A 15,089-nucleotide genomic window follows, 5' to 3' on the forward strand; every position below is an offset into this window, starting at 1 on the left:
CTGCCACCTATCTCTCAAGTAGACCATTGACACTCCTAATTGAGATTGTTGATAGAGCACACACTTGCTGCTGAGAATGCACACAACAGGATGTGCTCAGGAGAGTTCTAACAGTTCGGAACATTGCACAGCAAAGTCAGATAAACATTGGATTTTTATTTTGAGTGATTTATCTTTTTAATCCTTCTGGGTCTTTAACTTCAGTGTGATTATAGCCATACCAATTCATTTGATGTATAATTCTATATGTGTGTGTCTGTGAGTGTAAGTGTGTGTGAGTGGATGTATTCATTTTACACTCTTGATGTTTTAGAGCAGTGATCCTCAAATCTGGCTCGCGAGATCCACTTTCTTGCGAAGTTTAGCTCTAACCCTAATCAAACACGCATGAGTTTGCTAATCAGTGTCTTCAGGATCATTAGAAAATCACAGGCAGGTGTGTTCAATTAGAGTCGGAGCTAAACTCTGCAGGAAACTGGATCTCGCGAGCCAAAAGATAAACTAAAGGAGCCAAAGATAAACTAAATAGTTTAAAAAACTAATAGTTGTCAAAAATTACATAATCAAGGACCTAACATTAGAAATAATATTAGAAAATAATCTAGGATCTATACACCTTTTCCTTGAAACGCAGAAGTAAGATAAGATAAGACTTTAAATTTATTTGCCATTAAAAAACCAAGAACAAAGGTTTTAAATGGTACAGTAAATGGTAAGAATATTTTCCTGAAAAAACAGTTTGTTCATGAATACGATAATAAATAAAAAGCAGTTGATAAGAAATAGCCTACCAGTTTGCAATGTCATGCATCAAAAAGGAGCTAAAATAACTGGAATTGAATGACACCTGAAACTTTTTTATTCATTTGAATATGACGTCTAAAACGAATAAGGACTATAGTGATACCAGCGGGCCTATAAATATTGCTAAAATACATATTTTAATGGAATTATCTTATAGTCTGAAGGGGGTGTTTGCAAGAGTACCAGCAACACACACACACAAACACACACACACACACACAAAATTGAAGTGGCTTGTCGCTGCAAAAGTGCTGGTGGTCAGAGTTCCCCTCGGTAGGGTCCCTATGGTGAGGCAGTGCTTGATCGCTGAAGGAATACTGGGAGTGAGTGAGCGAGCGCTCTTGCGGAGTTACAAACTGGATGGAGCCGATTGAAGTAGGCTAGATACTTTAGTTATAATAAGTGGATTTTGACAGCGAATCTCTGGCTTCAGTCTGACAGCGTTTCCTACTGGATCTAATAGCGTGCCCACTGGAGAAAATAAATCTTTATCTGCAAGGAACATAGCTGGCATGCGCTAATATGGAAACCAAACCATTCTTGTCTCTAGGTGAGTTGGACTCTAGGGAAATATGGTTTCTATTATGTTAACTCTGATGTCACGCAGAGGTAGCTACAGACATCTACCAGTTTCTGCTCAGAAGTGCTGAACGAGTTGAAACTCTAAATGTTTACGCTAGTGCCTTAAACATGTTGTCCTCGAAATAGTAGCATTTCTTAATTTTTCGTGGGCATGTAATGGGAATGAAATAAAAGTAACAAGCAAGCGTGCTCGTAGAGGTAATAAAATGATGATGAGCGAGATTTCCATGTAAGTTTAAATACTATGATATTATCACTATACTAATAAGATAAGTGTTATTAGGTAAGTTAAGGTGTGTGACTAATAATTCATGAAGTGTAGACTCGATGACTTCTGTCAAACAGTTAATGTTAACAGTTTATTGAAGCGCGCTTATTCTTCAGTTGTGCGCTGTCACATTTATCACTCTAAACGCCTATGGCAAGCTGTTTCAACAATTATTTCTGTAAACGAACAAGCATTTCTTTCTACTTCTCTAGTACCTTTTTATGCGTTTAATTATGTATTTGCTTGTAGTCACTATATTAACAATGACAACTGGTAACTATTTCATTGTTACTGGTGATAAGTAGGTTTTTAATTATTTGAATTATTATTCTTTTTTTATGTCATTTAATTCAGTGGAAATCTACTCACTTTAGAATAGTGTGTATTCCAGTTGTTATAGGTTGAACTGATTTTACTAGTAATTTATCTGGTGCAAATAACCTACTTCAAACTTTTCAAATGATTATTAATGTATTTTTCCAATCCAGTTTTCTTAGTACTAATTTAATAGACACTTCTGCCTATTTATTAACTGTTCTTTGTATTCTTTTTGTTACTGGTAATATTTGAATCTTACTATAAAGTGACCACAAAGAAGCAATTCTGACTAGTCTTCACATATGGCAAGTAAAAAAGCAACTTAGTGAGATAATTGCTATTGTAGCAAATGGGACAAATGCTAGTGTCTTGTGAAGAAGGTCTAAAATCTAATATAGAAGTACTAGTAAAGCTGAAATAGATAAGTGCTATTTGAATAGTTACAAATAATGCTGATTTATAATGGAATACATATGGCTATTAGTCAGAAGTGGATAGATTATATCTGAACTACAGATCCCATTAGAATTCAATGGCAAAATGGCAACATAATAGTTACTTTGCACTACTGGAGTAGCAACTAGTAACAAAAGACTAGCAAAGGAAAAAGTACTGTTGACCCTAATCAAATTAGATGCCATACTGAATTTAACAGGAATTAAAACTAGCCTATAAAGGATAAACTTGGAGTCTTTACAATGGCAAAATATATCATCATTAAAACTCCTGGCATACACTTTATTTACATGTATTTACTCTATTAGTAGATATGCACCTATTGCAATTTTCTTGTCTGATTACGATTTCTGAGTTTTGTTAGTCAGATTTTTGTTGATTTAGATTTTTTTTCTAAGAACTATAATTGACAGCATTTACAAACAAAAATCTACTTTTCTTCAATGCAAAGTTGTATTACACAACATGCCTTCTCTTTCTTAACTATTTAACATTCCAAAACTGACTGTGTTTAACTGCATAAAGACGGGCATTTTGACATAATTTGTTATGTATTGGAAAGTTTTAGCTCAGTTAGCCACTCACTTTGGTATTTTTGGCTCACAAGCTGTTTGAGACTGACCTTGTGCGCTCCACTAATATAGATCAGTGATGTTGCGTGCACTTTTGGTGTAAGCGCGAAACGTGCAGGAATTACTAAAATAATGCGCAGTACAAGCACTATTTAACCGGTGTGAATGAGACATGTGTGAGAGAGAAGCGATCGTCGGAGAGAAGAGAGCGAGAATGTGTGGCAGACATTATTGCCTGTGCCACTGGTAACGAAATGGATCGGCTCAAAATCAGAAAGAAGTAAGACTGATTGGCCAGTAACCCATCCGGCTGATGATGAGGAATCTCTAATCATTGTATCTCGAACTATAAGTAATAGAAAAGTAATATAAAAGTAGTCCATTTAAAGAAATAAATGTTAAAATGGCTTGCCATAAAAGCTCAACAAATCAATGCCAGCACACTTCAGTAGTTATCTCAACCACTTCAAAGGCTGGTCCAGCAGGCTCTGAGTCCAGATGAGAATTGAGAATTTAACTAGATCTCTCAGATTTATTAAGGTCTTTCTTTTCTTCGATTTGCTTGGTAATTATGTGCTGCATCATGATAGAGTGCATTAGTAATCTGTTCTTACCTGAGTTTTTCCTACACCACATCAGCCTCTTTTAACTCTCAAATGAGATGACTTACTCATGATGACTGTAGCCACTAAGATTTTTAGAGTAATAACTCATGACATATGTGATGGTACAGAGCTTGTTGTGTAAACTTGCACTGAAATTGTATTGCAACAATATTAATTTTCCAAGCCACCTATTTATACATTCCTTCTGCATGTTGGAGTCCCACTGTAAACAGCGAGTTGAGTTTTGAGGCTTAATGTGCACAACTTTAATGGCATTTTAAAAGTTTACTCTCTATAGGTCTCTGGGGGCCACAACCTTTCCCTGGAGCGTCCCAAGTCCATGAGCGTTATTAAGAAATAGAGGGTCCCATTGTAAGAAGTCCCATCTGTGGTAGTGAGGGGGCTGTATACGGGATGCCGGACCACCCCAATAAAAGAGAACCAGTTTGGTTTATGGCAGGACAGTTTCTGAAGAGGTGATTGGTCCTTTGTGAATGTCTGCAGCTGTCAGTTTTATAAGAGTGGCTTTAAAGAGAAAGTTAATTGCTTAAAGTGACAGCGTCTCTCAGACACCCTCCAGCCACTGTCTGTGTCCAAATCAAAAGCAGTGTGGGGTGTTTCTAGACAGAATTACACAGAAGGCCAAACTGCACTTGAGAAAGTTTTTCTGAATTGTCAGGTGATACACACACTTTGGAGGGGGAGCGAGTGTTTAGATCTCTTGTTTCACTGTTGTACAAACTGTTGCAATTTAAGCATCAGCTCTTAAAGCCTTTTGAAAGTGATGAGTGATGGCAGAGGAGGTATATTTGATCTACTGCCCTGTTAATCATTTGCTCTATGCAGTGTATGCATGGCTCCTTGATAAAGGCAACTCTGCACCTTGTACTGTGGATCTTGTTTGGTTGCATACATTTAGAGTATGTTTACAGTGTAACAGTAGGCACCAAAGTCTGAGATCACACTGAAAATCTGGATTTATATTTTTTTTATTTTTAACATGGAAATAAACTAAGAGTTAAATATTTTGAAACATTAAAAATGAAGAAACATTATGAAGTTGAATAAATACTATGAAAGCTGTTTTTGTCACATAATAAAAAAAAAATGGTGATTGTGATTTTTTTTATCTCACAATTCAGCCTTTTTTGAGAAAAAGATTTTGGATGAGTTTGTATCTCACAGTTCTGTTTCCAACACAGAATAAAACAATAAAAAGGTAATTGCAACTTTATATATCATAATTTTCTAGCAATCGTGAGTTTGTATTTCACAATTCAGACATTTCAGAATTGCACGTTTATATCTCTCAATTATGAGTTTTTACCTTGGCGTTCTATAAACAACAACAACAACAAAAACCCTAAGAACTGTATGGGGAAAAAAATGGTTGGCAGAATGGTTAGGCTTTTTTGTGGCATTGAATATGTGAGTCCTTGTGGAGTTTAGCCTGAGTCCTTCTGTAATTAAAGCAAAAGAAAGACAAATCAGTCACTAAAACAGTGATGAATATTTGTCATTTATCAGTTCAGCGTAATTTTTGTATTCATAAAATAAAATAATCGTGTTGGTTTAGCTAATTAACCAAATGTACTTACTAGGGGTTTGGGTTCGCTGATAGAAAATATCATAAACCTGATAGAAAATCTATACAATATATACAAAGTCTATACAATGTCCTCACTTAGAAGGGGAAACTATCATGTGTGTGTGTGTGTGTGTGTGTGGGCATGTTTTTGTGACATCAGGACACAACTTTGTATAATGACATAGGTGTGACACAGGTATTACAAGGAGAGGGTGACTTATGAGGACATAAACCCCATTTTTCTAGTTTTTTTTTTTTTTGAGAAAGTAAAAATGCACAAAGTTTCCTGTGAGGGTTAGGTTTAGGGGTAGGGTTGGTGTAGGGCCATAGAATATACAGTTTGTACAGTATAAAAACCATTACGCCTATGGGATGTCCCCACTTTTCACAAAAACAAACGTGAGTGAGTGAGTGAGTGTGTGTGTGTGTGTTTGATTTGTAAAATATTTATGTAGGTGGATTATGTCATCAGCAGCAAACCTCAGACAAATTGAAAATAGCATGCATTAACAACTTCTTTAAGAGAGTGTTTTAGGCCAGTAAAGTTCCTTTTTCTCTGGTGCGGTGTTAATGGGATTACACATGACCTTATGCATGGCAATTCAGTTTAACTTAATGGATTTGGAGAATCTAAAGAATGTACAATACTCTTCCATCCCCACTTTCCATCTTTATGGCACAATAAGTACCGTGTCATTTAGAGTGTGAAGGATGTGTGTGTGTGTGTGTGTGTGTGGACTGTAGACTCGTCTGAATTAAATGCTGCACATTGTCTAGGGGCAGGTCACCGCCAGTGTAATTATCTAATATGTTTAAGTCTGTGTCTATCTTTGTTTTTGCGTGCAGCAACAGACAAGTTAATGAGAGGTCCAGCTGTCTAATTACCAGGTGCAAACTTATGAGGTCAACTTCTTTAGTGCACATGACACTGATATTTACAAGCTGATCTCTGTCTGTGGTTGAGCTGAGTATAGTGTATGCAAGGCCTGTTTCGGGCTGCGCATACAAGCAGTATGTAAGCAAAGCAGCAGTAACATGCCAAGCGTTTATGCTGTCCCCCCAAAAGTGATATGTATTCAGTAGGTTTTTTGCTTTATTATTACACAATTCAGCAAGTAAACATTAAACTTAAAGGGGTCATATAATTGAACCTTTTCCAAAGGGATATGTTTATAAAAAAGTAGTCAACCATGCCCTTCTAAAACGTCTCGTCCTAACACGCCCCCACGTCTACATCACAATGTGGGAAGATTTGCATAATTCCACCCAAAGGTTCATGCAAAGAAAGAAGGCGTGACTTTTATTCTCGCTGTTGCTGCCGCTGCCATGCTTTTTTTTTTTTATAAGGAAACGCTGTGTGTTTCCTTGTAAAAGCAAAACTACTTTGTTTGGCCTTCCGAAAGAGGACACAACTAGAAACCAGTGGTTAAATTGTATTTACAACAGTGTTCCAGAACAGTTCAACCCAAATATTGAGATGTGTGCAGTGCATATTATGGAGGACTGTATCCTAATCCTAGGAGAGAAGAGTACAATGCAGACTGTTCTGACTCACGGTCTGTAAGTACGTTTACATATTTAAAGGATTTGCCACTGATGATTCAAACACGAGTTTTGAACGGTGTAGAGTAGCGCTTGTTGTTTTTCATTTCTCATTAAATGTGTGTGAAGACGTTGTGCATTGCAAATCTGTGAATGAATGTTCCGAAGTGAAGTAAACTTCAACAGATTTCCCCTGCTCAGGGAGTAGGGATCAATGAACACTGTGTAGAGACCATGTCAATTAGAACACAGTTCATGCACGGAGCTCACTTCTAATGAGCTGATTATCTGAATCAGGTGTGTTAACAAAGAGAGACGTGTGAATTATGCAGAGTTGTGGGGCACGAGGACTGGAATTGAGAACCGCTGGTATTGTCATTATAATCCGTAATTATGTCACCACTGGATTCAACAAATGCCTTGTTTGGGTTTGGGTTTGGGTTTTAGTGTTTTTGTCACAGTATAGCAAGGGGCGTAACATTTCCGTCAATGTACAGTATGTGGAAAATAATGTGTATTTTGATACCTGAACCACATAAACACATTTTATTACTCCAAATACACAAAATAATCATATGACCCCTTTAAATCAAAGTATTGAGCCATTATAAATGACATTTACAAAATGTTTCTACTTCAAATGAACGCTGTTCTTTCAGCTTTCTATTAATCAATGTTTTTTTTATATATCACAGATTCCTTAGAAATAACTGTTGTCAACATTGATAATATGAAATGGTTCTTGAGCACCAAATCATAATTTTGAGTGATTTCTGAAGGATCCTGTTACACCAAAATGTCTTAGGACAACTTTGATACACTTTTATGATCCACTTCAAATGTTGACTACTGTATATTAAAGAAAGAGCTAATTAAGTTGAAATTATATTTTATAATATTACTATTTTTATTTTAAGAGACTTTCAAAAGCATAAAAAAATGCCTCTCTATTTTTTTTCCATCACTTATGTTATGTTAAGCTCACCCTTGTGCATATGGTTTAATGCTTTCATCTGGTTTATGTGTTTTGTTCCAGACAGTACATTCTACAAAGTGCAAGTCTGAACATATCGTAACTTAAACCTCTACTGACTGTAAATACTGTCCATAAAAACCTACTATGTCTGCTTAAGGTATCCTTTCCTCCCTTTTCGCCTTTCACTGCTCTTTTCGTCTCCTCATCCTGTACACACTCCACTTCTTTTGAAGGATATGTTACAGGCCGAATGCAGAACAGTCAGTAATTCAGATAAGATCTGATGGAGATATGGATCTTGCATTTCTTCTCCCATGAGAGCAGCAAATTATACACACCGAAAAATTCCATTAAACAGCAACGGGGCCCCCAAACTACTGTTCATGTGATACTCAAACAGGTGTTATTTGCTGCACTTACACCCTACAGGACAGACGGATCCAATTTGCACCCTGGAGGAGACGGCCATTTGAAAGGAAGTTCAGTTCCTCTGAGTCACTGGCTTGTTTTAGAATCGCCTGGAGTGCGATTCTGTTTTATATATATCTTTGATAATTAGTTAAATCATTGCTATTTTAGAAAAAATACTTTATGACATTTAATATAGAAAAAGGCCTTTTAAGGGTGTCAATATTAATTTACCCTCATGTTGTTTTTAAACCTTTAAGACTTTCTTTCTTCTGTGGAACAACTGATGACACAATTTTCTAATTTGGGTGAACCGTCCCTGAAAATTACAGCAAAACTGCTTATCCACAGACTAAGGCTAAAAAATGAAACGCAGATTAGTAATGGCAACTCAGGTGTCACACAAATTATGGTTCCTGCTGGACATGCTGGGAGTATTTTTATTCTTAGATTGTTATGTCCATGCAAGCGTGAGCTTCTGTCCCTCTTCATGCTCCACATATGAGCTCTGTTGACAGGAGACACACTTGCGCTATGTGTCTTTAGCTCTGTTACCATCATAGTAATGAGCATCTACCACCACATGTGTTTGCTAAATCACTTTTTCTGACATTAAAGAATGTTGAAGGCTGTTCAAACCACTTTGAAAGCTCAATGCTGATGCAACACTTTTGGTTGCCTTCCCTTCATGTCTATGCAAATACCTCATATATAGACCCATTTCAAGTTTTCATGTGAGGTTGCCTCTATAGTTTTCTTTATAAACTTGATATATTTCATAACACATGCTCAGAATATATATTAAAGGGCCTGCAAGCCTGGGTTACAAGCAAATACTGGTTTTGAATAATACTGACTTCTCTTCTTATGTAAATTGCATTAAAAATGGAGACTGGAGCTTTCAAGCTTCAAAACCGGCACACCATAAAAGTATCATAAAAGTTGTCTAGACGTCTTCATTCTATTTTAGGTCTTTTAAAGCCATAGCAGTGCAATTTAAGTATATATACATTTTATATAAAATTTGTTAATATTTGACAGTTTTCATTTAAATGATAGTTTAAGTCATTTTATTATATGCTTTTGCCATTTTTTTATTTATTATTTTTGTTCTTTTTTTGTTGAGTTCTTCTATTTAGCTTTTATTTTTATTTAACTTTTAGTACTTAAACTTAAGCTATTGATTGTTTTCGCATGTACAGTATAGTGAGATTTTGAATAGTTGTTCCAGTTTTAGTTTAGTTTAGTTACAATGAGCCATAGATAACTTTATGTGATAAATATTGAAATCTTTTCTAGCTCTGTATGGTGTGAGAGAACAGTTAAGTCTGACAAAAACATTTTTGGTGGCATCGTGTGATTCTCTCTGAATGATTAATTAGTAAAATTGGTAACACTTTATAATAACTGCATGCTATTAATCATTAGTTAAGCATTAGGAAACAGTTAATTCATCATTTATAAATCATTAATAGACATTTATAAGCAGTTTATAAATACAGATATAAATGCTTTATACCTGATTTAAAAGCATATCTATAATGTATTTAATAATTGTTTTTCATACTTTATTAATGATCAATTTATCATTTCTAAATTAAGTATAGCATTATTTACACACCAGTTATTAAGGAGTTGTCAGTGGTTCATAAGATCACTTAGAAATTGTAAGTAAATGATTAATAAACTATTTAAATGTGCATTCATACATCTTTTTATTCAGACATATAGTAATAGTTACTTATAGTGTTAATAAATGGTTTATTAACATGTATTTCTACTGTTATTCAGGGTTAATTCATGTAGTTATAAAACATATGTAGTTTATAGTTAACTATTTTTGTGAGCTCATCTAAAGTGAGGACTATTTATGCCTTGTAAAGCTTTTACAAATGAGATTTAAAGGCTGTTAATATTTCTTTGTTCTGTATCACTGTGTTGTGTTTGTTTCTGTTTTTTGTTTAGAAGATAACTGAGCCTTTAAATATCCTTTATAAATGCTTTACAAGGCATAACGAGTCCTCACTTTAGATGAGCTCACATAAATAGTTAACTGACCACTACTAAATGCTTTATAACTACCTGAATTTAATACATTTCTTGATCTTATGAATCACTGGCAACTCCTAAATAACTGGTTTGTAAATAAAGCTATACTTCATTGAGAAATGATAAATTGATCATGAATAAAGTATGAAATTACACATTATAGATATGCTTTTAAATCAAGAATAAAGCATTTATATCTGTATTTATAAACTGATTATTACTGTCTATTAATGCTTTATAAATTATGAATTATCTGTTTACTAATGCTTAATGATTAATAGTGTGCAGTTATTATAAAGTGTTACCGTAAAATGTATGTACTGTTTTTACACCAAAGTATTGATTTTTAAACAAACAGTGATTTAAAATACTTCTTTTTATATTTACATGCCAAATGCTAAATTAAATGAATGTAATACCTTTTTATTGAAATGTGTCCTTCTAAAGCTGAAGTTTACATCAGTGCTCACTTATGAAGGACATAACTTCATTATAAATGAAAAATGTGTGACAAATCTGCAACTTTACCAAGATGAGGACAAGATTTGCTTTTACATTCTCCTTTTTTATATTCTCAGAAGCAAGATTCTTTCTCAAGTTTTCATTAAACTTTGCATTGTCAGAGAACATAGAAGACTGTCATTACAACAGCACTGAACATTGTTAGGCTACTATTTCTCTCCACTTCTGTACTGTACTGGTAATTGCACCAAATGTTGACTGTGTAAATGTGCCAGCTTCATTTTGTACCTAATAACATAACTGAATCATGACTCATGTGGCTAGATTGGTCCAATAGCTGTTGCATAACCATTTAAAAAGAGTTTTCCCTTTATATGATTTTTACATTAAACAGTTAAAAATCAGTGTTAGTTTTTATGTATTTAATATTAGTTTTTAATGAGAAATGGAATGGCACTTGGAGTGTATTCTCTGGCTGTAGGTGTCACTTCACTTTAAAATGATGTGTGGCTTTGACATATGACACCTTCTCATGTTCATGTAAAGTTCATGTTCGTTTGTGTCTCCTATGCGTTTGCCCCAAGGTGACACTCTTTCTCTGGAAGAGAACTGGAGGTGCATAACTGACCAGATCTCATTCCAGCTCTAATACCTTGAGGCCTTGAGAACCCCCCAAATTCACCTTCAATCCAAACACTTTCTGGTTTGCCTAATTAATTAGCTTGCCCAAGTAAACTCATTAAAACAGATCCTGAAGGGCACTGCGATCTGTCCACCTTTTCTTCAGTAGGAGACATTTTTACATTATTCATTCAGTACAATCTGTTTTTAGAGCGTAATTAGGATGTGTGATTCCCAACATGGCTGCAGTCCCTAAAGCATTGCGTCTTTCAAATGAAATCATGGCATCGCTTTTTGATTTCATTTGAGATGATTGTGTTCACAGAATGAGAGATGCTTTGTCCTCCTCATCCTTGCTTTAAAACACAACCTCTGTGCGGTTGGAGTGTGTTTTGTGTATGACATCATTGTAGATTGGATATAGGTTTTTGTTTCTTTCTTGGGCGTGAAAGATAAGACTGAATTGTGCTATACATTTCTTTCGGCTTTTTTACGCTTGTACGTTTCCTTCCAGACTTATTTAGATGTCTCTGGGGTGAAGTTGCACGTTAAAGAATGTTTAGGAACGAATGAACCTTTCACCCTTTGCCCTCTTCCGGTCAGATGATTTTCCGAGCCATCAGACCCGTCAGATTTAATTGTTTTGTAATGTGATACAGCATCAGGACCTAATGTCGATGGAATGATATGATATTCCATCATTCTTTTCGCTGTATTTTTCCTGTCAGAGCTTTTCCGAGTGATGCAACCGATGGCATGTTTTGCAGGACGGGACATGAAGCGTTCGCTGTCTTCTTTTTACACTTTTTTCCACTCGCCGGTTTATTTTCCCTCCGAGTTGTTTACATTGGTGAGTGTGTGATTTGGTACAGCAGGAAGTCATAAGAGAACAATGAGGAGGCGAGGAACAGGATGTGAGAGCGATGCGTCTGTGTGTATGTGTGTGCCTGGAAGGGAGGCTATTTACCTGCTGGAGACACAGCTCTAATCGGCTCCTGAGATGAGAACATGCATAAACGCATGTTAATTAATGCATATCAGTTATCTGCTTTCATGTCAAATAACCATTTGAGTAAATAGGGCTCTAGTGTGTGCATGTTTATGAAGGAGTGGATTACAAGAGATTAGAGGTAATTGTAACTGAGACTAAATTGAAGCTGAAAACGCTGTGATATTATCGAGAAGTAGTGAGAGATTTGTTATGGAATGTTGAAAAATAAATAAATGCAGGACAAGGGACTTGGTTCTTTGCATCAGTTGTTTATTGGATATTGCTATGTTGGCATTATTCAAAAATGGCTTGCAACCAAACATCTGAAAACGCTTAAACCACTTTGCTGCATATGTGTAAAATGTCATAGAATCTCACTTAGATGATACTGATAGACCAGACTTAAAAATAGTCTTACACTATTCTTCTGGTATCCTCATTTTAGTTGAAAAATATCCCACCTAGGTCGGGAGGTGCATCTACTGTAGGTTGTAATGTTCATTCCATGTAGGGTCAAAAACGCCACTGTCAACATTTTTTTGTCGCATGGCAGCAAATGCAAAGTGTAAGTGGCCTAAAAAATGTAAGTAGCCTATTCTGTAATCTTTGCAGATTGTGCGAAGTAGCATTAGTCTTTAGCAACACTGTGAAAATGATTAGCAACCATAGATATATGGGTACGGTATGAGACACATGAGTAAACATGAATCTTTGTTTTCACAGTTCACACTGCAATGCAAAAACAGCATTTTTAAACTGATCCACTTGGTAAACCATCTTTAAAAGCTACTCAGTGTAGAAAAAAGGCCAAAATGCAGAGCATTTTTTTTTCATATTTATCTGGATTGTTTGTTGACGTATTTATGACATTTTGATGAATACATTTTTGTAAAAACTGAATTATATACACAGATAAATCATTCATAGTAAGATCTATAACAAGCATTTAAAAAATAGATAGTGTGAAATTTCATATCATGCCAAAAATTCTCCTGTGCTTCGAAAGAGCAATCTCTGAGAATTTCGAATAAGGTTTAGAGGGAGACTGAGTTGAGCAGCTTCTCCAGCACACTAACTGTCCTTCATTCTCCCTGTTAGATCTGCTCTGATGATCTATATCAAATATACCTCTATTTCTTGTAAATAATAATTATAACATCTTCTGAGGAACTCATCCAATTATTTCCAATCCTCTGGTTGCTTCCAGTATTCCACATTGCCCTAAATAATTCTTCCCCACTGCATAATTAATGTTAGGATTGTAAGCAAGCCAAATATTTCCTGAAATTTATTCTTGGTATAGCCAACATACTTTCCAAATGAACTCAGCTCACAGGCCCTCATGTGTCTTACACCAGGGATATATGGACCTCATCGCTAGCGAAGCAGGCAGACTGAAAAATGGATGGCACATTCTGTAGTCAGCCAATCATATATCTAGAAAAGAGTGTGTGCGTGTGTTTACACATGTGCTTGCTGGTTATTTTAAGTGTGAGCGGTCAGATGTTCAAGACTGAATTTGTTGTTTTGTATTGATGACGTCAGTTATTAAAAGCCTTTCCACAGTATTTTTCCAAATAATTTCATTGAACCGTTGCTGTTGAGTGGCAGACTGGTGTATCTATGGAGAGATTAATGGACAGGACGCTCCAACAGACATAAACTCTCCACGCTCTTCCTTCCATAGGAAATAGAAAAAAATGGGCTGATGAAAATATTGGAGTAGATTTCAATAAGCTGGAGCTTTTTTGTCATTGGTCTGTAAGCTCTTCTCTCGTTGAACTTATTTCACTTTATTTTCCTATTTTAACATTTCCTCTCTCATATTTGGATTTGAGTGATCCAGTTATCAGGAAGTTTCTTACGTCAGGGGACTCAAATTTTGGAAATGTTTAAAAACCTTCTTTTCAGACTTCTCATAGTCCTCGGCATTGAATAATTTAACAAGCTCATATTGAAATTATCATGCGCATCCCGTCAATAAATCTGGTTGTGTGATTAGTAGTAAATTTCCATCACGTGCTTTCAGTTGGAGTGACATTTAATACACAGAGCCGTAGATCACTGGAAATATGTAATATCACGTTCATAATTGCAGATGAATCATATCGATTATGAATGTGATATTGCTTAGCTTGTCAGTGAACTATGGCTCTGTGTATTCAAATAATATAAATAAATAATATAAATGATATGATTACAAAGATATACTTGTAAATATGTAAATATTTTCAAATATACTGTATGTGTATGTATTTATGTATACATAATATATATTATGTATATTGTAATAATACATGTACACAGTACACACACAGCTTTATTTTGGATGTGATTAATCATAATTAATCGTTTGACAGCACTTATATATAATCAGGGTTCATTAACACATTCATTGATTAACACCGATAATTATTTTATTGCGCATTAATGCAGTTTTTTTATTATTATGAAAGTCCGTTGTTCACTGGCTGTGAATACACATACATTGTCATGGGTAACATGACAATCATGGGTAACAGGAGGGGATACTGCCGATCAAATTATCTAGGCTAAGCACGAGCATTCACAAACTACTGTCCACTGTTATTTTTAACAGAAAATAATGCAACAAGCTCGTAATCACGTCTTCATAAATGGGAAATAGGAAGTTTCCTGTGAAGCGCTTGCTCAGCAGAGTGGAGTGCAATGTTTTGTTAAGTTTGTGGTTTATTATTTTAAATCGTATGGGACACGGTATCACACAACCCTCTCACAATACAATAAGTGTTGTCCTGCACCGCACTCTGCTGTGTTAGGTCCCACGATCGTGCAGGTCTTTTCTCGGAAGATGCCAGTTATAATGTT

General features: G+C 35.4%; 1 protein-coding gene across 3 annotated transcripts in view; it reads left to right on the forward strand.

The window, feature by feature from the left end:
* The first annotated feature begins 1,109 nt into the window (after positions 1 to 1,109).
* rxrab (retinoid x receptor, alpha b) overlaps positions 1,110 to 15,089 on the forward strand; it is a 55,433-nt gene continuing 41,453 nt past the window's right edge. For 2 of the 3 annotated variants that reach the window (XR_003276633.1, XR_003276632.1), the window contains exon 1: positions 1,110 to 1,354. Coding sequence is in view for 1 of the 3 variants with exons in the window: in XM_026212262.1 (XP_026068047.1) it covers positions 1,327 to 1,354 (28 nt within the window). In the remaining 2 variants the exon portion in view is untranslated. The remainder of the gene's footprint in view (positions 1,355 to 15,089) is intronic. The other variant, XM_026212262.1, reaches the window with a different exon arrangement.

Source organism: Carassius auratus, chromosome 30, assembly GCF_003368295.1.
Source record: "Carassius auratus strain Wakin chromosome 30, ASM336829v1, whole genome shotgun sequence".
NCBI lineage: Eukaryota > Metazoa > Chordata > Actinopteri > Cypriniformes > Cyprinidae > Carassius > Carassius auratus.